At 42.1% G+C, this 24,540-nt stretch overlaps 1 protein-coding gene across 1 annotated transcript; it reads left to right on the forward strand.

Annotated features, from left to right (window-relative positions):
- Window positions 1-6,187: 6,187 nt before the first annotated feature.
- On the forward strand, window positions 6,188-22,236 carry LOC147898270 (pyruvate dehydrogenase E1 component subunit beta-like). Its single transcript, XM_087379383.1, has 5 exons — window positions 6,188-6,329; window positions 6,691-6,789; window positions 7,191-7,303; window positions 20,208-20,251; window positions 20,414-22,236. Exons 2-5 carry the CDS (start codon window positions 6,699-6,701, stop codon window positions 21,384-21,386), a joined length of 1,221 nt encoding a protein of 406 aa, XP_087235509.1. The 5' UTR covers window positions 6,188-6,329; window positions 6,691-6,698; the 3' UTR covers window positions 21,387-22,236.
- Window positions 22,237-24,540: the final 2,304 nt, after the last annotated feature.

The raw sequence follows: 24,540 nt of genomic DNA on the forward strand, positions 1-24,540 counted from the left end.
TTTTGGGTTGAGGCAATGAAGACTGCAGTGCATGTGATCAATAGATCACCTAGTAAGAGTTTGGATGGTGGTATTCTTGAAGAGGCATGGAGTGGCAAGAAGCCCTCTTACTTGCATTTGCGTATATTTGGGTTGAGGCATATGCACATGTGCCACAAAAGAGCTTCGAAAGAAGCTAGATCCTAAGTTTAGGAAATGCATCTTTCTAGGTTATGGTGAATGTAGAGAGATGGGATATCCTCTCTGGGATCTAGAAGCAAAGAAGATTATATGAAGCCATGATGTGGTCTTCAATGAGAAGAAGATGCCCATGAGGGATGTGGAAATGAGGAGACTCACTTTCCAGGATGTGAATCCACCTGCATATGTTAATAGATAGCAAGCTGTCCATGCATTGAATGTGTAGGAAATGGTGCCACCAGGTACTCCCATAGGTACACAATCAAGGGCAGATGATGGATCATCTATTGGTGGAAATTATGAGCCAAATGTAGCTGATATGTAGGTGGGAAGCAAGCTGAAATGACCTTGAGAAGATCAACTAGAATATCTAGACCACATGATAGATTTGTTCTAGAGGTAGACTATGTGATGCTTATCGATTGCGGGGAGGATCAGCGCAAGTGGGACTATGCTATATGCAATCAGAGATGAGTTCACTCATGAAGAATAAGACTTGGGACTTGGTTTCTTTGCCACATGGAAAGAAAGCATTGGCATGTAAATGGGTCTACAAATCCATTATGACCCCAATATTAGCTAAAATGTAGAACCTTTTATCCCTCCTACACCTCCCAATGGCAAGAAACATGTTTATAACATGTTCAAAATTTTGATCGATTTTCCACTAATTGCCCATTATTCTCCATAGAATCAAGAATGTATGTATCCAAAAGTTTTAGCACAACAACAAGAGGTATTATTGTTCTTCAAATAACTACTTGTAACATTTTCATCCTTGTTTATCCATCTTCCCACACAACCCTCTTAGTGTCAAGAGGAGGTCTTCTAGGTTTTAGAACAACAACCTATAAAGAATCCCTTTTTGATATGGGGAAATTGAGAGAGAATGAGCAATGGCAGATTAAGAGCAAATTGAGGGAAGATTTAAAAGATGTGATCTCAGTATTTGGTTTAATAGAGGTAATGATTAAGAAGAGCGTAAAAGAAGATTGATGGAATGTTTGAGTTGATGCATGTTAGATGGACTACTTGGGAAATATATGATCTGTTCAGTGCTATAGATGTGATCTCCATTTCTATTTTTTGGAACTTTGTCGGCAATGTTTGTATCATAGAATTCAATTATCTCCATCTCTAGTTCTTGGCACTTGACAGCCTCCAAATTTATCTTTTCCTCTATTTTACAACCGGTTTGATACTTACCTCAATCTTTATTTCTGAATACATAGCACTTTTTTTCTTTTTGTATGGATTTGTTAGGCTACCCTAAACTTAGGTCAAATGCTTTTTCCTTTCCTTAAAAGTCTTATAAGGCCCACTTGGTATCTTCATAAGAATTAATGTTAGCTTGAACCTTTTAAATGAAGTTGAGTGATGTAGTGGCATATCTACTTGAGGCGTGGCTACTTGAGGTAGAGGGGGAATTGCTTGAGGTATAGGGGGAATTGCTTAAGGGGATTATGGAGCTATGGTTATTGACTCTAATATTAACACTATGCTATCTTCTACAAGGGTGGTACTTGTTATTGCTGTTATTGCTTTTGTGGGTTGGTTTGCCCATTTGCATTTCTTTTGTCCTCCATTGTTGCTTGCTACTATTGTTTCATGAGCCTCTTTATTTATTTTTTTCTAGACAAGGGAAAATCCAATCTGAGGTTTTTTAAAACTTCTTTTTGTTTCATGGATCTCCTTAGTCAATTTAGGGTCTAGATTAGAGCTTCTAGGATGTTAGACCTTGTCCCCCTAGCATTCAAGTTGATCTTTGTTAATAATATTTTGTTGTTACCATGGTCTCTTTTTTTGGGGGCGATTTGGGAAACTTTATCATGGGTCATGTGTGACCAATTCATGTTGTTATCCACCTAACCTATCACATTCTCTTCATACAAGGGCTCACGTGTGAGGTAGTGATCTCTAACATCCATAAAACTTTTTCTCTTTTAATTTTTCAAAATATCATTGTGGTTCATGGATATAAACTACTTCATGGAGATATTGATTAAGAAATGAATTTTGAACATCAAGATGCCATGTGTTCCACTTGGAGATTATTGCTAGAGAAAAAAAGACCAAATTAAATCCATATTTGCAACTAGGGTATTTAATTCTTTGTAATCTTCTCATATATTTGAGAAAAACCTTTCAATACTAATCTCAAGATGTACCTTTTAACTGAACCATTTGGATTGTACTAGACTTGCCAATGCATGTATAATATATTGTCAAGGTCCCAAACCAAGTCAATTTTCCATACCTATTAAGGTAGAATCCTCTCCTGTACTATGCAGCTTCCTTATAATCGTCAATAGCTACAAGGTGAGTCCTCCCACCCACCCTCCTATATAACACCCTATTACTTTTCTACTTTATAGTAGATCTTCCTCTATTGTATGCTCCCCTTGGTAGACTAAATTGCCCAATTAATGTAGAATGAACTATTGACCTGCCCCCTTGGGAAGGCCTTTTGTAAAGCACAATTCTTCCTATACTAGCCAAGTAGCTAATAAGGAAATGTCAGTTGGCCCCCATAGATTATTGACCAATCTATTAGTTTACTAGCCTTCCACGTGTTAGGTTGAAAGACCTGTGGCCCTTTTACTCTACCAATACTTATCTAGTTAGCTACATTTCTGGGACCATAAATGGCACCAACCTTAGCCTATTAGTAGCTCCTATGATGGCCCATCAGTCTGACCCCTTCCATGGGCGTAGGGATGACCTATATTTAGCCCCTTTCCCTAAAATAGTGCAAAATGTCATCCCTAAAATGAGTACAAGAAGGTGTGTAAATAGATTGTTTCCAACATGGTAGCCCTAACCCATTCCCTTGCATCCCATCATAAGTAGAATGTCATCACGCCCCCCCACATCGTGTGTAGAAGCTAGGATTTATTTAGGCACCTGTTCTTTTTAATTTTTTGCATCTATGTGCACATATGACGTTACTTTGATAGTCTTTTTATGTTATGTTGTGGTGTTTGTTGTCATCTATCTTACTATTGGATTTTTGTGTGGTCATATGATTTCAAGTGATCATTAACCTGTTCCTCTTGTAGAATTTGTTTGATTGTCTCGTAAATTTTGCAAACTATAGTGTGCTTGGATTTTTTTATGTTTACTACAATGAAAACAAGTCGGGGGTTGTGAATATTTAGTAGCTCAATGTTGCATAAAATGACCAATACAAAATACTATTATTGCTAATGTATTAGAGATAGTACAAGTCACTCAATCCATATATACTTGTGAAAAAATAATTTATTATATTGTATAAAATTGTAATGAACCTTCAACGTATAACTACAGTAGTAGACAATACTCTAATAAGAAGTACACTCCATGTGCCAAGCGTCACTTTGCACCAAAAGGTCAAAGCAACAAGATTGCTAAAAACCTTACTTCAATCTATCTTTCCCCTACTGCTACTACTGCTATTGGAAACCTTGTTTCAGACTCCTCTACTCGTACTATTGCACAGGTCACGGAGGAACCGGTCTGACTTAAGTTGAGGTTGTTGTTTTCTTGTTGATATAAATATATTGTAACGAAACTTTTCTGTTCAAAAACAAGGGAAAGAGAAATCATTGTTATGTTGTACCACTTGTACAGACTTCCACTACATAGTCATTGTGCTCAATCACATACCATTATGAACTTTTCATTTTCAGTTTACTTTTTATTTAAAAGAATACAAAGTGATTATTAATGCACCTCTACTTATGCAATGCAATTTAAGAGGGGTGATAAGAATGGTGTAGATATGCAAGACTAGCTAAGGTTAGAGAGGACCCTAAAAGAGGACATGGTAAAATCCTAACCCTAACCCTAAGGGGTTAGTTGTATATAAGATGAATTCATTTTCAAAGAGAGTTGTACATTGTAGATGTGTATGGTGTACTCCTCACTCGCTCTCTCTAGCTCCTCCCCGTTTTCACATAATTTGCAAGAGTGAAAGAGTTCATGCTTCATCTAGCATAATATCTCTAAATTAATCCATGAAGCTCCAAACAATTTCCAAGTTCACATCATGTGCTATGATGCTCGCTATGATCATCAATTTTTTCGATCAATAGTGCAAAGGATACTAACTAGCGTAGATTTTGGATTGTATAACTCAACCATGAGTATGAAGAACTTCCTTAGCGGTGGGCATCCACTATGTTAGCTAGATATGTCTTGAGTAACTCACATAGAGGAGGTTGTTGGAGGGAGCTTTATTGTGATGCATTGAGCTTGCAACCTCATGCGAAGTGTGCTTTACAATCTAGTAATGATCATCAAGAGAAGTTGAACACATAACCTTCTGGCCATAGAGTGTTCCTTCACCTTCCTTCTCCATAGCCATAGCTTGCTACTTAACCATGCTGTTGGCACATTATTGCATTATCTTGTGCCCCCCAACTATTCACATCCACCTTCTCACTATGCTCCCTTGCGTTGCAACTGAACCAATCTCCAAATGAGATGGTAGCAAATGCCACTCCCACAGGGCAGTTTCCCCCAACACATGACTTGGTGGGTGAAGCAACATCTTGACTCATTGAAGCAATGTCCTCCAAGGCAGTTTCCCCAAGACATTGCTTCAATGAGTCAAGACATTGCTTCAATGAGTCCCCCCATACATGACCTCATGAGTGTTTCATGAGAATGAGGGCTTGCCTTCTAGAAAGTGTTGTTACCTATCACAGTGTCTTGAAGGTATTTAGTTCCAGCCCACACATGTGGAATCGCATGCAAACATAGACTAAAACTATCATCAGGCATCGGTATTGTTGAAATGCCATCTGTGATATTCAGTCCCTAGCATATTGGTTGCCTTGTGTTGGCATTGAGCCCACAAGTAAGGGCATAAGCCTAACAAAATTGATATCATTGCTTCTGATGGAGGGAAAACTATATCCCATATAGCTATTATTGACGCCCCAACAATCGATCAAACTAGGATTATTTGTGCCATCATCTCTAATAGCACACACACATGCAAGCCACCTCAATCAATGTTGGAATAGCTAGAGCTCCTATGTAGGAGCGGAATCGTTGAACTATTTACCAATCCCCAATAGAAAGTGTATTGTGAAGCATACAAAAGTCCATATACAAAATAGCCCCCGTTTTAGAGAAAGTCCAAAAAGACCCTTTCTTTGGAGATATGTTGTTGTTTGTAAAGAGGAATAAACCCCAACATTATGCATAAGAGTATCTTCACCTAAAGGGCACAAACACCATAGCTTGGTTTTTCAACCAGACCCCATAAACCTACCGAGGTAGCCATGTATCCTTGTGTTAACACTATGATGGAGAGGCAGATGATGTGGGGCATGTGCCATGAAAACGCTTGATTATTCTTTTGGGATTTCTAACCTAAAAAAGATAGCTTGGAGACATGGTTTTGGGAGCAACCGACTCACACGACACTGCACGGCTCTATCGAATAAAGTGTAGATGGGAAATTGCACATAGGCAGGCATAGCTAGTGAGATAAAAAAGATTAATGGGCACTTGCACAAAGGTAGGCATAGCTACACCAACTAGGAACAAGCAAAGATGAAAATCTGTGTGTGTGTGTCTGTCTGTCTCTCTCTGTGTATCTTGTTTTGCAGACGATGAGGCTTTTTTTTTTTAGATGAGGCTAACGAGCTGAGTCTCTATGAATTTGTCTTGCCTGCCCAAGAGTCGATATCTTCAGTAGTGTCACTTCATTGCCACAGCCTCCACTTGCCAGTGCCATTCATGATCTGTTCCACAAGCAGCTTACATCTTGGAAAATCTACAAACAATGGAGAAGCAACACGTAATAGCATCTTTTTGAATTTTTTGTACAGAGCGAGCTTACTTGCTTGTGTCTGCACAATTGAATCTTCCCCCAAAAGAGGGAAACTGAATTCAACAAAAGAGAAATCTCCTACGACGTCAATCGACCTTGAAGAAGATTGCTTCAATCCAAGTAGGAGCCAATTCAGGGATGGACGAAGGGAGAGGCGATCATGAGAATTCCAGATGAGTATCCCAGGCTGTCAAGTGTCATCAATATCTTAGCAGCACAGCGGATCAACCCAGTGAGGCGCAACCTTTTATACTGGAGCTTCGCCAAACTCTATGTAGCTGGCTGAGCTTTGGTGGTGCGGCACTTCCTCCAGTTTTCAAGGGTAGGCATGCACGATGTGATAGCCTGCCCCCTACAAGGGCAGTGCTAAAAAATCAAAGGCATTCATTTTTCTGGACGAGGCTTAGAGTTAAAAGTAGAGGGGAACAAGCTTGGAGGTGGAAAGAATACATCAAAAGCTAGATGGAGGAGAGCAAAGATCTCAACAAATGAAGGAGAAGAGGGGACAGAGGCACGGAGTTCGAATGGAGGAGAAGGGGGGAAGAAACAGAGAGAGAGAGAGAGAGTGGGGGGGGGTGTGTAAGGAGACAGAGAACTGAAAATCTCCTGGTGCCTGCGTCTTTCTTTTTGATCACCTATATATATCCCATTCATCTCCCTTTGATCACGTCTTGTTTATGCAGATCTCGACATGGCCTCCTCCGCTTCGCATTTCATCACAGCCTCTACCTTTGCCTCGCACCTTGGTCCACTTCAGCTCGCCTCGCCTTTGCCTTCAAACGGTCAGTTTCCCGTCCTTTATACAGTCTTGAACTAACCATACCTCCAACTGCTGCCTTCCCTGGCTTGGACCAACCACGAAACCTCGTTTCCATGGCTCGTCGAAGTAGTTTTCTGTCAAGTTCGACGTTCCCCACAGTCACAGTACACATTTACTGTCTTTTGTTGTGATTCAATTTTCATTTCATCCCTACATCTCTGGAAACGATTGTGCATGTCAAATTCTATTCTTATCGCATCAAGGAGCGTGCTGCCACAGGCCTTGGCTCACTTTTAACGGACATGCATGCGCTTATGTTATAAAAAATTCGGGTATTGTGCATATAACTCTCATTTTGTACCCTTTGCAAAAGCTCATTCCTACAAATTGCGGTGCGGTCTGACCTATCATTTCTGTTTCCAGAACCGGCCAAACGTTTTCTGCTCGTCAAAGCAGTTGGGGAAGATCATGGGATTGCAGCATTTTCCTCAGGCACTGGACAACGACCATCAAAGCGTACCACAAACGCAGTTGCAGTGAGTTTCCATGCATGTGCTTAAGCTTTTCACTTTGTGATTCTTAAGCCACTCCGGCACAATCGTCTATAGTGTTTTCCCTTGAATATCGTCTCTCGCACCTCTTGTCTTCGTCTTTGCTTCGTCTATGTCCTCTCGCTCTTAATCTAGGTTGTTACGTATTTGGCGGATGTTAGATATGCTCAATGCCCCACCCTCTTGGTAACCACCAGTGGTCCAAGGTGCTCAAGTTGTAAGGCCCTCATATGAGGAGAAGCCATGTGTGAGCCTGAGATACTGGATGGATTCTGACTTGCATGTCGGATGAGGTTTATCAATGAGACCGTTGATGGTAGAAAGGTGATTGTGTGGGAGTCCCTGGATGGTGGTAGTGAGATTTTTGCAAGAGCAAAGGGATCAAGTGACAAACGACGACACTACATACGTCTCAGCAAAATTCGGTTGTTGAACGCCGGATGCGGACCACCGTGGAGCCGGGGAGTTGTATGTTGAAAGGTGCTGGACTGCCAAATCACTTTTGGGCTAAGGCTGTCAATACTGCGGTTTACATCCTTAATCGCAGCTATACAAAGGCACTCAAAGGTAAAACATTACATGAGGCTTACAATGGTAAGAAGCCATTTGTCTCCCACTTTAGAACGTTTGGGTGTGAATGCTATGCGCATGTACGAGACAAAGAGAGAAACAAGCTACAATAAAAAAGCACCAAATGTATCTTCTTAGGCTATTGTGATGAGAAGAAAGCCTATAAGTTGTATGACCGAGAGGCAAAGAAGATCATAGCGAGTCGCAATGTGGTGTTCAGGGAGCAGTCACATGCAATGGAGGCAGAGAAGAGCTCTTCCACTTTATCATCAAGCGAAGAGATAATTCACTATGGACCTGTCCTAGGAGCTATAAAGTAGGAGGAAATATCAGATGATGAAGGTATAAGTCACCAACCTGTTACACCACCGGAAAAGCCATTGTCGCGATGGGTAAGGCAACTCTACGACCATGATAACCAGATGCATATGTTTGTTGAGCAGCATGTAGATGGACCAAGGCGGTCTCAGAGAATCGAGGAGCAAAGGAGGGCTTCTGCTCACATAGTCAATATGGCCTTGATGGCTGAGATTATTGCAGAAGTAAAGGAGCCTGCGTGGTTGGAGGAAGCACTTGCAGATCGAGATTGGAAAAATGCTATGCAAGTAGAATATGACAGCATCATGAAGAATGAAACTTGTGAGCTGGTAGATCGATCACCTAAGAGAAAGGTTATTGGCACCAAGTGGGTTTGAAAGATAAACATAGTTACAAGAAACGTTTTGTTTGTTTCGCCGTATTGTCGTTTCGACAGGTTTCGTTTCGTTTCGTTTCATGTTGTCAGACGAAATGGATAAGTTTCGAAATGATAATATATATATTCAAGGCTATTGGCTACTAAGATATGTTATACTCAAGTTTAGAGTTAACAAAGAGGAATATAAGTCAAGAAACCCAAAAATGATATATAAAATACCAATACCTTCTTCAAATTGATTTCAAGCTTTCAATCTTGATTCTCAAGTTTCAACTTCAGATAAATCAATCTTTGAGGATTGAAAAGCATATGTATTCTAGAATCTAGATATATGAACATGGAATCGTTGAAAAAATTTAAAAAAATTATTTTAAAAAATATTTCAGGATTTGGATGAAACAGCATTCGTGCAGAGCGTTTCGTCTTGTTTCGAAAGGTTTTGTGACGAAATATTTCGTTGCGTTTCAACAGGCTGAAACACGTTTTCATATGACTATGAAGGTAAAGTATAAGGCCGATGGGACTTTGGAAAAGTACAAAGCAAGATTGGTTCCATAAGGATTTTCGCAGGTTGAAGGGTTTGATTTTCAGGAATTTTTCGCTCCAACTATCAGAATGATCACTATTCGCACAGTATTATCGGTGGCTGCTCATAAAAAGTGGCCAGTTTATCAAATGGATGTTAAATCAGCATTCTTGAATAGTGACCTCAAGGAGGAGGTGTACGTGGCTCAGCCACCTGGGTTTGAGGTCCCCCATTCTGAGAACAAGGTATGTAAGCTGAAGAAGGCTCTGTACGGGCTAAAACAGGTCCCAAGAGCATGGTACCAATGGATAGACAAATTCTTTCATAAATTAAACTTCAAAAGATGTGCCTCAGATGCTAACTTGTATGTGTATAGGAAAGGTGAAAAATTTGCTATTATTATTTTATATGTGGATGATCTCCTTATTACAGGTGACTATGAAGACATGATCCAGCAAACTAGAAAGGCGTTGAGCACAGAGTTTGAGATGACAGACTTAGGCTTGATGCACTATTGTTTGGGGATTGAAGTCTGGTAAGAGCCAGGCAAGATCTTCATCTCTCAGCAGAAATATGTAAGGGAGATCTTGAAGGCATTTGGCATGTCCAAGTGCAAGGAGATAGCTATACCTATGGAGATAAATGCGAGGCTGTTTATGGAGGATGTCTCACCACCAGCGGACATCGGGAGGTACAGGAAGTTGGTCGGCAGTCTCATCTATCTGTGCAACACCAGACTGGATATCAGTTTTGTTGGCGTTTTGAGCAGGTTTTTCAATAAGCCCTGGGAGAATCATTGGAATGCAGGGATGCGGGTGCTCAGGTATGTGAAGGGCACTCTTGATTATGGCATCACTTATGGTACGGGTACTTTCTTGGCTAGTCGTTGTGACTCAGATTGGGTTGGAGATGTTGATTCCAGGAAATCAGTATCTGGATATTGTTTCTCTTTAGGTTCAGGTATCTTCTCTTGGATCAGTAAGAAACAACCAACAGTGGCATTGTCTTCTATTGAGGCTGAGTACAAGGCAGCATGTTTTGCCGCTTGTGAAGCAGTGTGGATGAGGAGGATCTTATGGCACATGGGAGTGCAAGAGGATGAGGCAACTGTGCTAAGGTGCGACAATCAAAGTTGCATGGCCATTGCTAAAAATCCAATGTTTCATGCACGCACAAAACATATTGAGATTCAGTATCACTATGTGCGTGATTTGATCAAGGACGAGATAGTGGAATTGGTCTATTGTCAAACAGAGCAAAATGGAGCATATATCTTCACCAAGGTACTCGAGAAGGATCAGCTTCAGGGTCATCTTCAGAGACTCGGCATTGGGTCGAGAAGATAGTTCACCTACGGGTGGATATTGAGGGGGGGTGTTAGATATGCTCAATGCTCCACCCTCCTGGTAACCACTAGTGGTCCAAGGTGCTCAAGTTGTAAGGTCCCCATATGAGGAGAAGCCATGTGTGAGCCCGGGACACTGGATGGATCTTGACTTGCATGTTAGATGAGGTCTATCAATGAGATCGTTGATGGTAGAAAGGTGATTGTGTGGGCGACGGTATAGGGAATATTTCTTGAGTATTCCATGGATGACTAGTCGGTTCCACCGACTACGTTGATCCAACTATTGCCCTCATAGCTATAAAGAGGCGACCTCCCCAGTCCATTGTAGCAGATCAAATCTTCCACCAAAGATCTTCCAGCTAGTAGCTCTTCACCTAGTATCTGTCTAGATTGCCATCTAAGCCCCACTGTGGGAGTGTACGGGTGGACAGAGCCATCATTTGTACTACATCAGTATTGAAGGAAATTTTTTTTCATCTTCAGTTTGTTGTGTACTCTCTATTCTTTGTTCAGTTTCTGTTTTGTTGCATCGTGTAATTTAACAGCGGAGATGCCGGGTAACGATGGATTATCAACATGACGATCCCTAGGTCTTCTCTCCATGTCACAATTCGGCGTTAAGCTTTCCCATCTTCTCAGAGTAGATTCAAATATGATTGAAGACTTGAAACTATTTTTTATGTGGCCAAGATTACACTCCACCATCTCTTTAAGGACACAAGATGAAGGTCCAAAATCGCTTAATGAAGCTCTGATTTATTGCTCAAAGGATTGAATTCACGACGACCAAGACTGGTACTCGAATTCCAACTCTGCCTCCCATTTTACCAGTTCCACAATCTTTTTTTGCTCCTACTCCAATGGATATAGATATCCAAAATGCACAAAATTTTCATTGAGCCAACTTTCGCTACAAACCTCCACTTCCAGATCGTGATCCACAGGGCCGCTGCCCACACTGTTTTGCATGTAATAAATATGGCCATGTTTGCAAATATTGTCGTATGCTCCAAGGTGTCCAAAATTCTCTATATTAGCAACCTTTAGACAATCTCGTTTTGGGAAAAGAGCACTTGGAGCAGTGAGGAGGCCACATTCTCCAGGTTAACAAAGCTTTCCAACTCCCATCGCTTTTGTTGTGAAGCCCTTTGTAAAAAAGACCCTGTCCTTCTTCTAGTCGATTCTGGCAGCTCTATAACATCTTCTTTTTTACTTTTTGTACAAGACCACCAAATCCCACTCTACCCTCTTCCTTCCAGTTGCATCATGTTTGGTGATAGCATAGCTTCTACAGTATCTACCTCTGGAGCAACCATAGAACTCGAAATGGCCAATACAAAATTTTTAGTACCTACAACAGTTCTACTCAATCAGATATTCCCTATAACCTTAGGTTGTGAAAAGTCCTCGTCTATTTAGATGATGTGCTGATACACTCATGCAACTGGGAGGAACATCAGCAAGTACTGGAGCAGATCTTACGTCGTTTTCAGCAACACAACCTTGAACTGAACATTCAGAAATGTAAATAAGCCTAGTCATCAATCAAGTACCTCGGCTATATCATTTCCGCAGAAGGCATCAGACCTGACCCCAAAAAGGTCGAGGCACTTCAAACTTATCAAATACCTACCAATGCTAAACAAACATAAAGGTTTCTCGGTCTTGCAGGTTTCAGCTCGAGATTCATTCCCCAACTTTCAGCAGTGGCAACTCCACTACGCAAGCTGCTACTCAAACACCACAAATTTGTGTATTCCGCTGATTGTCAACACGCCTTTGATGAGATACGCCAAATCTTGAAACAAGATGCACTCTTGCGACATCTGGACATGAACAAACCATTCCTCATCAGAACTGACGCTTCCGAGGGCAGATTGGCACGCTGGGCACTCTTGTTGCAAGACTACAACTTCACCATTTCTTATCGACTGGGCAAACTAAATGAGGTTGCTGATGCTTTATCACGCTCAAATGTAGTTGCAGCCCAAGTGGGTACCACCACCTGTGGCTAGAAGAACTCCTCTACCGCTTCCACAAGATCCACCTTTACCATCCATCGACGATTTACGTCAGTTCCAATATAAGGATCCGGAGATCACCCTCATCAAAGCCGCCAATCACTCCCCATTCTTCCGGATCATAGATGGCATTCTCTACTACCACAAACCACCTTTTCAACCACGAATTTTCCTTCCCTCTGTTGTTCGGGAACAATACATGCATGCTTTCCATGATTCTCCCTTTGGTGGCCACATGGGTTTTCTTAAAACCTTGAAGAAGCTTCAAACAAAATTTTATTGCCCAAAGATGCGTCACTCGGTCCATCGCTATCTCCAGCCCTGCCCAACATGCCAGTCGTTCAAAAGTCCTACCAGGAAACCTGCAGGAAACCTTCAGTCCATCTGCGTTTCCAGGCCTTTTGAATTAGTTGCTTATGACATCATGGGTCTGAAGGAGAGGGAGTGAGTGAGAGCAAGAGAGATTGAGAGAGCAGGAAGCTGAAGACGTAGTTGCAATAGAATAGAGTAAGTGAGTACAAACTCAAAGTGAGAAGGATAAGGTTAAAACCTTAGTAGTCACTAACCATAGTTAGTGAACTAACTGCGGTTAGAGGGAAAAACCTCTTAAAGAGGGAAAAGTGCCCCTAACTAGCTTATTATATTACATTGGTCACTGCTGAATTATATCTATAATTCTAACACCCCCCTGCAGTGCCAATGTCATGTACAAGGCTGATCAATCACCAAACGGATATAAGTTCAGGGCACTGCGAAATGCCTCAAACTTCTCATGTGGTAGGGCTTTGGTGAAAATATCTGCAACGTTGTCATGTGTGGACACAAAGATCATACTGATCTCTCCTACATGCAACTTCTCTCTGACGTAGTGATAGTGAACCTCAATGTGCTTCGTGCGAGCATGAAACACTGGATTCTTTGCCACTGCAATGGCACTCTGACTATCAGTGAGAATTGGAGAAGGACCCTCCAAAGACAGATGAAGATCAGCAAATAAACGTCTCAGCCAGACACATTCAATTGTTGCTGTGAAAGCTGCCCTGTACTCAGCTTCACATGATGAGGTAGCCACTGTAGATTGTTTCTTGCTCAGCCATGAAATGCAAGATTTACCCAAAAAGAAACAATTGCCACTAGTGGACTGCCTAGTGTCATAATCACCAGCCCAATCTGAATCACTGTAGGCATGCATCTGCAAGTCACCCCCCCTGGAAAATAGTAAGCCAAAAGACTTGGTGCCCTGCAAATAACGGAAGATGCGCTTAACTGCCTGCCAATGCATAGTTTTGGGGCTGTGCATGTACCTGCTCACCTGAGATACTGCAAACTGAATATCAGGTCTAGTGTTGTAGAGATATATGAGGCATCCAACAGCCTGACTGTAAAGTGTGGCATCAACTGATTCTCCTGCATCATGCATTGTGAGTTTCAGCCCTGGTTCCATAGGAGTGGATATGGGCTTACACTCTTGCATGTTAAATCTGTCCAAGAGTTTCTGAACATACTTGGACTGAGACATAACAGTGCCACGTCTCTCATGAGAGAACTGGATCCCCAAATAAAAGTGAAGCAGCCCCAAATCTGACATGTCAAAGTTGGTCTGCAAATCAGCTTTGAAATCTGCAATTTTTTCTTCATTGGACCCTGTGAGCAGTAAGTCATCAACATAAAGAAGGATGACTAATATTTCCCCCCTATCCATCTTGATGTAGAGGGTGCTCTCAGTAGGACTATTGTGCAGCCCCTTGCTGGTCAAAAAGGCATGTATCTTGGCATACCATGCACGAGGGGCCTGTTTTAGCCCATATAAAGCTTTATTGAGTTTGCATACTTGAAGTGCATTTGCTGTAATTTCAAAGCCCAATTGACATACACCTCTTCCAGCAAGTCCCCATTTAAGAAGGCTGTTTTGATGTCCAACTGATGAACATTCCACTCAAAATGTGCAGCCATTGCAATTACTGATCGGATGGTGGTCATCCGGGATGTAGGAGCGAATGTCTCCTCATAATCTATGCCCTTTTTCTGAGCATAGCCCTTAGCAACCAGCCTGGCTTTATATCTGTCAATGGAGCCATCGGGCTTCCGTTTGACTTTAAATACCCATCGTGTGCCAATAGCATGTTTACCTGGTGGCAAGTCCACAACATCCCAAGTCTGATTTTTAGCAATGGACTGCAACTCATCGTGCATGGCATTCATCCAATGCACATTACCTTTTGCCTCTTCAAATGTGGCAGGCTCCTCTTCATCAAGGAGAGTACCTGCATATGCTGATTCCACTGAATTAGCACCTTCCATGTGCCTTGCTGCACTGCGAGTCCTGCCAGGTAACGGAGCATCAAGTTTACTCTCCTTGAGAGTCTGTAACAGCCAGTTTGGGACTGTTTTTGCTGCATGTATGTCTGCAATTTCTTGCTGCACCACCTGTTCCACTGCCTGTGGAGGAGGCAAGACATCCTGTGGTGGAACTGAAGCATTTGAAGGTTGCTGTAAATTCTGATTTGGATCAGAAAAATCAGCAGGGGAACCCAAAGCAATGGGTAGCAACCCTTGAAAGACATCCTCTGAAGATGAAGGCATTTGAAATTCAGCCTGAGTGTGAGCTGAATTTTCAGAAAATATCACATCTCTACTTACAATGATTTTGCGTGTAGCAGGATTGTAGAGACGATACCCCTTGCTTTCTGCACTGTATCCAACAAATATGCATTTGATGGCTTTATCTGACAATTTGTGCCTAAATTCAACTGGCACATGTGCATAGGCAAGGCATCCAAAGACTCGGAAGTGATCCACTGAAGGCTTCCTGTCATTCCAGACCTCAAAAGGAGTTTTTGTTTTTAAAGCCTTAGTGGGAGCCCTGTTCAAAATGTAATTGGCACACATCAAACCCTCTAGCCAAAATTTATGAGGCATGTGTTTGCTTTTCAGCATACATCTGTCCATCTCCATGAGGGTTCTATTTTTCCTCTCAGCTTTGCCATTTTGCTGAGGGGTCAGCCTAACTGTGAGCTGATGCACAATACCCTTTTGCTTGAGAAAAGCATCAAATTCTGCAGATAGGTATTCCCCACCTCTATCCGTGCGTAATGTCTGTATCCTGAGACCGGTTTCATTTTCAACCATGGCTGAAAAATGTTTAAACACCGTGAACACAACAGATTTCTTTTTCAGCCCATAAACCCAAGTAAAATTGGAGTAGTCATCAATAAATGTGACAAAGTAGAGATGACCACCCAATGACGGAGTCCTCATGGGACCACAGACATCACTGTGTATAAGCTGCAATTTGCGAACAGCTTTAATTGAACCATCCTTCTTGAAGGGGAATCTATGCATTTTACCTAAAATGCACCCTTCATAGGCATGTGGAGGAGGTATCTCAAGAGGTGGCAATGCATCAACCATTGAAAATTTCTGAAGTGTCATTAAGCTGTTATAATGCATGTGGCCATATCTGGCATGCCATAATTCTGCATTTTGCATGGCAACTGTAGGGGTAGAAACTGCCAGAGCATGGGCTGCTCTTTTCTCAAAAATATCAAGCTGAAAAAGCCCACGCAGCAAAGTACCAGATAACCTTAAGGCATAGTTAGCTTCCCTGTCTCGGACAGCACATTTGTCATCCTCAAAGATGACCTGAAATCCCCCTCTGTTAAGAGTGGACACTGAAAGGAGATTTTTGGTTATGCCAGGCACATATAAGACATCTGAAAGTCTGAAAATTGAGCCATCTATTGCAGTGAGCTCAACTTCTCCTGTGCCACGTACTGAATATGAGGAGTTGTTGGCACAAGTGACTTTCTTACCAACAGGAGGTGGATGCAAGGAAGTAAAAGACACTTCCTAGAAGTGATGTGCTTGGATGCACCGCTGTCAAAATACCATGTGTTCAGTGTTTCATTAACACTGAAAGCAGATGCATCTGTAGAAGAGTCAAAGCTGCAAGTCAAAAATGCATATGTATCATCACTGCAAGAGGCTGTACTATCCCAAACATCTGGAACAGCCAACCTAGAATCTGAAATGCAAGATAAAAAGGCATAATCTTGACCAACAAAGTTGGCTGTAGCATCCCCACTGTCAGATGCACAAGGGGCTGAATCTGAAACAGCCATTCCTGAGCTGTTTTTCTTTTCTTTTGCAATCCTTTTCCTGCATTCTGCTATGTGATGACCTGGCTTTTTGCAGTAGTGACAAAAACCCTTCTTTTTGGGCTTACTTGCATCACTTTTAGCCTTTTGTGAAGGCTGTCCTGACCCACTGGAAGGCTGATTTGCTGCTGTCTTTGCCTGTCCCTTTGTTTTTGATTTAAATTTTGAGAGCATGGCTTGTTCACCTGCACGTGAAGCCAAATTCATGAAAAGTGAGAGGATTTGCACCCCCCCTCAATGATAAATTCAGCGAAGTGTGAAAGCTGAGATAAGACTCAGGAAGAGAATTCAGAGTGGTTGTAATCATCTCTGAATCAGGAATAATTTCATCTATGTTTAACAATTGCTCTCTGAGATCCTGTAGCTTTGTGAGGTGGACTGACATGGAGTCACCCTCCTCCATATGTGTATTGCTCAACTCTCTTTTTAAGAAAGATACCCTGGCATCATTCCGTGCTGCATACATGCTTTCCAAAATATCCCACGCTGCCCTGGAGGTCTTACACGACCGGATATGCGGAATGATTGATCTTTTCACTGAAAGAGAGATGCATGACAAGGCTAAGGCATCCCGTGAATCCCATCTCTTCTGCTCTAGAGTATTGACTGTAGCTGCACCAACAACTTGTCCTCCTGCAGCTGCACCCTGTGCACGACCTCTTCCACCTCCTTGCTGAGGAGGGGTAGCAGGTGCAATATCTGCTGGTCGGATTTCATCCCCATTGACATAATCCCATAAATTGCGAGAAATTAGAATATTACGTACCATGAAACTCCAGAGGGAGTAGTTGGTACCATCCAACTTGTCTTCCTGTGAAAGACCACCGAACTGGAACTCATTCTGATTTTGATGGGCCATATCTGAGAAAGAGATTGAAGCAGATACAAAGCTGAATTCCCTTACTGGGAATAAAATGCACAACTCCCAAAAACACAGCCAAGCACGGCGCTGTATATGCAACTTAGATTTCTGTACTTGAGCTGTCAGAAATCTGTCCAAGCATCAAACACTCTCCAAAATCTGCCAAAAGTGTTCCAAACACTCCAAGAAAGGCAGTATGTACTTAATACTCCAAAAAATGCTCTCTCAACACAAAAGCCCCAATTTGTGGCTAGAAATTGCAGCCAGAAAGGGGCAAAATTCCTAAAAGCCCCAAATCTGCAATTTTTAAACAAAAGCCCCAAATTTCAGACTAGATCTGCAATTTTGCTCCAGATGTAGCTCCAAAACTGCACAATGATTGCAATGTCTGCAATATACAAAATGCCCCAAATGTACTCCAAAACAACTGCACCAAACTGTGGTTTTCTGCAAGATGAGCCTGTCAAAGAACACCCGTGGCTGAAAGCAACCGGTGTAGATCTGCAAGTACAGATGGTAAGTACAAACTGTATGGTAAGTACAGACTGTACGAACTGTACGGTAAGTACGGAACAGACCGTACAGTACGGGAAGCAGGAGCTGTACGGGACTGTTAACCGTACAGTCTGGCGACGATGTACGGCTCTGAAGTACGGAGCTGTACGGTAACCTTGTACGGCTTCTTGCGCAGGTACGGCGAGCATATACTGTATGGCGAGCAGGTACGGGAGCTGTACGAAAAGCAGGTACGGATACTGTACGGCGACGATGTACGGAGGCAGAATGCTGTACGGAGGCAGACGGCGACACGGACGGATGCAGACGGCAAATTCCGTACAGTCGTACGGACTGTACGGACAAGTTGGAGCAGGTGGAGTACGTTGAGGGAGCAGGGAGCCAGAGGCTCTTGAACCCGCTCTGATACCAAATGAAGGAGAGGGAGTGAGTGAGAGCAAGAGAGATTGAGAGAGCAGGAAGCTGAAGACGTAGTTGCAATAGAATAGAGTAAGTGAGTACAAACTCAAAGTGAGAAGGATAAGGTTTTGTCCTAGTGACAAAACCTTAGTAGTCACTAACCATAGTTAGTGAACTAACTGCGGTTAGGGGGAAAAACCTCTTAAAGAGGGAAAAGTGCCCCTAACTAGCTTATTATATTACATTGGTCACTGCTGAATTATATCTATAATTCTAACAGGGACCGTTTCCAACTTCCAATAATGGCAACAATTATGTCATTGTGCTTACCGACTACTTAACCCGATGGGCCATTGCATGTCCTTTGAAGTCTGCTACAGCATTGGATGTTGCTGATTTTTTATTCAACACCTCATTCTCCTGCATGGTTGTCCAGAACAGCTTCTTTCGGATCCAGGTGGTAACTTCAAGTCCGAAGTGTTGAGGATTGTGGCTGACAGATTGAAAATTACACAGCAATTTACAAGCCCTCATCACCCTGATTGCAACCGGCTCACACAAAGATTCAATCGAACTTTCAAACTCATGCTAATGTACATCGATCCGGGGTAATTTGGTGATGGTACATTATCCTGTTCGGAAGAAAGGATTAGCTGAGAAGTTTCTTGCTGGTTGGATAGGCCCTTACAAGATCATAAAACCAGCTGGCAAAGTCACATATGCCATTCAGCGATGTATGCCAGATAGACGCAAAACCCACACTACAGCTCATGTTTCCAGGATAAAACCTTTCCATTCTAGGGAAATCTTTTCTTACAGGGGGAAGATGTGACGACGTGGCGCCACGTAGGCAGGCTGGACACCTGTCTTTACGGTTGAGAGCCGTTGTAATCTGTTGCACCCATGCTATTTGAGGCTGGTCCGACTCTTGTGAAAGACACTTCTTGTTCTGGACCTGTTGCATCTCTCTCGCACCTCTTGTCTTCGTCTTTGCTTCGTCTCTGTCCTCTCGTCCTTAATCTAGGTCATTACGATATATTGTTCTTTAGGAGTTAAAACTTGAAGGCTCTTAAGAATAGCGTGTAGGCTCAAATGATGATGTGAATCCCCCTCTCCCCCATGAGAACACATTTTAAGCCAAAAATTAATGGCTCTTAGCCTTAGCTTAGAAAGACAATCCTGGTGACCCATTATGAATTATATGAATATAGGGACAATTAAAATCATTGAATTAGTTGAAGGTTTTGAGCGGTACAGGTTGGAAGGACCCCCCTCTCCCCCATGAGAAAGAATTTCCAAGCCAAAGTTAAATGGCTCTTAGCCATAGCTTAAAGAGATTATCCTATAGTTTGAGAGTATTACCCTAAGTAAAAGCGTAAGCTAATGGGCCCTTGTAGGCCAAAACTAGTGAATGAATTGGGTGAGACCCATTATAAATTAGATGAATATGGGGACAATTAGAATCATCGAAGTAGTTGAGGGTTTTGAGGGGTGGATGGTGAAAGATAGCACAAAGGTATTGTGTTTATTTTATTAGTAACCTTAATTGGCATGTTCGTAATCTTGCCGTGGTCTCTGTACCTGGGATGTGGTGGCTTATCTGCAGCTTTGAGTATTGTTGTATTACATGTAATTCTTTTTACTGGAGTGCATAATGGAAGTTTTTACCACGGAATGTTTTATTGACCTATGCAGTGTCATAGATGTCTAGACTCGAAAGTTGATCTGCCTTCAAGTGTGCAGTAAATTCTTTTCTAACTCCTGGAATGATGCTTTGATGTCCTCCAATGTAGGTCAAGGGAGCTGCAGCTGGAGGCTCTGTTGCTGCCAAGATGGGGTATATTGTCTTTGTGTAGATCTGGTGTATTGTAGTCTTGCAAAAAGTTTGTTTAGCACTTTAGATTGTTGCATTTCGAGTTTGGCTTCTTATGTATATGTGTATATATGGTTATATGGAAAGCTGATTTCTTAAAGGCTGCTTTTTCTCTTTCTGGGCCAGGCATGAGCTGCTTTTGTTCGAGGCACTTCGTGAGGGCTTGGAAGAGGAGATGGAAAGAGATCCCCGTGTCTTTGTGTTGGGAGAAGATGTAGGGCATTATGGAGGCTCTTACAAAGTGACAAAGGGATTCGCAGAGAAGTTTGGTGACCTGAGAGTGTTGGATACTCCCATAGCTGAGAATTCATTCACTGGAATGGCTGTTGGAGCTGCCATGACAGGTTTGAGGCCTGTTGTAGAAGGCATGAATATGGGTTTCCTGCTACTGGCCTATAATCAGATTTCAAACAATTGTGGCATGTTGCATTACACTTCTGGAGGCCAGTTTACCATTCCAGTAGTGATTCGCGGCCCAGGTGGGGTTGGTCGGCAGCTTGGTGCAGAGCACTCCCAGCGATTAGAATCTTACTTCCAATCCGTCCCTGGACTGCAAATGGTTGCTTGCTCCACCCCATACAATGCAAAAGGCTTAATGAAAGCTGCCATCAGAAGTGAAAACCCGGTCATCCTTTATGAACACGTGCTGCTTTACAATTTGAAGGAAAAGATTCCTGATGAAGAGTATATATGCTGCCTAGAGAAAGCAGAGTTGGTTCGCCCTGGCAATCATGTTACAATCCTTACATACTCTCGGATGCGACATCATGTTTTGCAGGCTGCAAAAACTTTAGTTAACAAAGGATATGACCCAGAGATCATAGACATAATTTCTCTTAAGCCTTTTGATCTCTTCACTATTGGAAACTCAATAAAGAAGACTCACAAAGTGCTGATAGTAGAAGAGTGCATGAGGACAGGAGGGATTGGTGCAAGTCTTAGAGCAGCCATCATTGATAACTTCTGGGATTATTTGGATGCCCCTGTCGTGTGCCTTTCTTCTCAGGATGTGCCCACACCTTACGCAGGGACTTTGGAAGAAGTGACCGTTGTACAGCCTCCTCAGATTGTCATTGCCGTTGAGCAACTTTGCAAGTGACAAGAAAATGGATGGCAATTAGTCTTAACAGAGTGATACTTTACTAGAGTGTGGTAAATAATTGCAACTGGACCATGCATGTGCAGTTGTGCTGCTAGATTTTGTCATATCTATACAACTGCAGATCAGTGCTTCTTTAACACACTGGTTTGGGAGTGTTCAGATTGTTTTATGTTGCGCTACTGTTGTCAATCCTTGAAAAACACTAGAAAATTTGTGAGGACGCCTTGGGAGCTGACACCTGCCACTTGAGTCCCTCATCCTTTGAAACAAGCGTAGTTCCGTTGAAACAAGACCTGCCAGTTATAGACTGGCTGGAAGCTTTTCTTTGTTTCTGCTCTCTGTGGATGAGTTGTACCATTTTTATACTCAAATCTTACATCTCATTTAAAAATAGCATTTATCTTGGCATGGGGGTTCGGAGAGTGGGGCGTTGAGGTCAACTGCATTTTGTGAGCTGCTGGTTTCCTTAGAAGAACTGGGAGAGTTTCAGGTCAGGTGTGAGCCTTCATTCATCAATTTTCCTTTCAAAGGGGTGCAAAAATTGTGTAGAATTTGGGTCGGTACTTTACTTTACATCGCAACTATGAGGTAGCCTTGTTGTGATCAACTGGGAGCTGCTGGTTTCCTTCGAAGAACTGGGAGAGTTTCAGGTCAGATGTGAGCCTTCATTCATCAATTTTCTTTTCAAAGGGGTGCAAAAATTGTGTAGAATTTGGGTCGGTACTTTACTTTAGAGCAACTATGAGGTGTGCCTTGTTGTGATCAAGGCCGTAAACAGGTAGTTTGATATATGTCAGGTAGTTTGACATCTGCACGAGGTATTTGCTTTGTACCTATCTGCATCGCCTCAACTTGCCGAGAGTTAGGGACTAAATTGAATGATTGGCTGCATCACCAAGGCATCTGTATGAATCCCAGTCTTATATTCGAAGGCAGTTTTTATTCAAATGACATGACAAGCCATCATCTTTGCATCCAACTCCAATGTTTGGTTGTGGATGAGCTGTGTGTCATCGATTGTGGTATGTATTTGCATAATTATGCATTGTAGGTGGATAAGTGAAGGCTCTCAGCATGAGATCAAACCCATTACTCTTATATCAATTAATAAAGTGCATCTTTCTTCACAATACTTAGAGCAATGTTTGGATAAGGGAGGAATTCTTTAAAAAGCATCACAACCCATACGATAAGAAGAGAATTCCCCAATTTTTATTTTTGCTTGAGGTCAAAACTCAATGAATTTGGTTATTGCATAATCCTATGCATTAGCACATCATGAGAAACATCCAAGCCATATCTTACAGACATGAGTAAATGTACAAGGACATACCGCTTGCATGGGCCATGTACATTAATGTTCCTATTTGAATATTGTAAACCATCCCACAAAGCTAGTAAACTTCTTTCTGTACATGGACGGTTGACAAGATAAAGCAATGCTTGATGGTCGGTGTAGAAGACAAAATCATTTGGCACCAATAGATAGTGTCGAAATTTCTTAACACTATACACTATTGCTAGGGCTTCTCATTCTGTGGTCATATAGTAGATCTTTGCATCATTGAGTTGTCGACTAGAAAAATAGAATGGTTAGTCTTTCTTATGCTCACCAGATTGGCAAAGAAACTCCTAATTGCATACTTGGAGCCATCGGTATGAACATGAAAATCAATATCCCAATTGGGAGATATAAGGATGGGTGGTGTGATTAGGTGCCACTTTAAAAGCTCAAAGGCTTGGTTGCACTCTTCTGTCCCCATAAGAATTCCACTAATATTTTGTAAAGGGGTCTATCTATCATGGCATACCACAAGATAAATCTTCTATGATAGCCGTCATGTCCCATAAAGACCGGTACGCCTTTGGAATTTGTAGGAGGAGGTAATTCCATGATTTTGATGTTATCCATGTACATTGCAATCCCATGTTGAGAAACAATGTGTCCCAAAACAACTCCATGGGTGACCATGAATGGGCAGGGTAGGGAGATTCCATACTCCCTCTATTTGATTAGAACTGCTTCAAGACATTTGAAGTTGTCTGTTCTATTCGAGTGGATGCACAAATCATCCAAGAACACCTAGTTGTCGTCTCTTGCAAAGTATGATTTTCTCTCTAAAGTAGGCTACTAAGTCATCATCTCTTGCAAAGTGTGATTTCTCTCTCCAAAGTAGGTTGCTTAAATGAATGACACTTCTTTTGCCTAATGGGTCCATAAATATAATTGCATCGTCCACGCCCCATGACTTTCACTTGACCTTATGAACTAGCAAGTTTGTCTTTATCTATCATAGAATCAAGCATGTTTCCATGAAGTTCTATGCTCACGACTAAGGCAAATGCCAATTAGAGTTAGGTCTACTTTCATTTTGGCTTTGGATGGTCGTATTAGAATCAATCATGTGGTTAGAGGTCTCTTGTAACCGAATGTGTCCCCCATTGCCATCCAAGACTTTTCAATTGATGTGATTATTTTCAAGGCTAGAATTGCCATGCTCATTTAATGCAATTCTAGTGGCCTTATATTTTTTGCCTTTCTTATGAGACTATATTAGGTGCTGTGCTCATTGAACGCAATTCTAATAGCCTCATGCTTTTTCTTTTTTTTGAGACTATAAATAAGTTGGCTCATCTCAATTTTGTGGCTTTGCAAATGTGACAGGCATTACATTACCATCAAAAGATGTACAACGTGTGCATAGTGCGTTACTCCTCTTATTGATGCTAGTCAAGCTTCCATGGTGTGAATTAGAGATGGTAGTCTAACGAAAGACATTCCAAAATAACAAAGAATTGATTTGAAAATATTTTGCATCTTATCTTACTATATATATTAAGGACAGAGGGAGGCAAAGGATGCCACGTGTCATTTAAAGGAGAGGGAGGCATGCCACATGTTGTGTAAAGGACGAGAGGTTGGCCACAAGGACCAGAAGCGCATAGAAGATGAGGTGGCTCTATCTGCAACACTGTGCATGGATTCGAGATTGTGACACGTTGCAGTTACCACCAGGGAGCAAAGGCATGTAGAGTACGAGTAAATGTTGGAAGAGGTGCAACCATGGTGTGCAGGCGAGTAAATGGGGGATGAGTAAAGGCACAGCCATGGCGTGGGGTGCGAGATCCAACGCAATTGCCATGTGGTGGT

Source organism: Dipteris shenzhenensis, chromosome 9 (assembly GCF_047967505.1).
Source record: "Dipteris shenzhenensis isolate YYH24624 ecotype China chromosome 9, Dip_SZ_1.0, whole genome shotgun sequence".
Classification (NCBI taxonomy): domain Eukaryota; kingdom Viridiplantae; phylum Streptophyta; class Polypodiopsida; order Gleicheniales; family Dipteridaceae; genus Dipteris; species Dipteris shenzhenensis.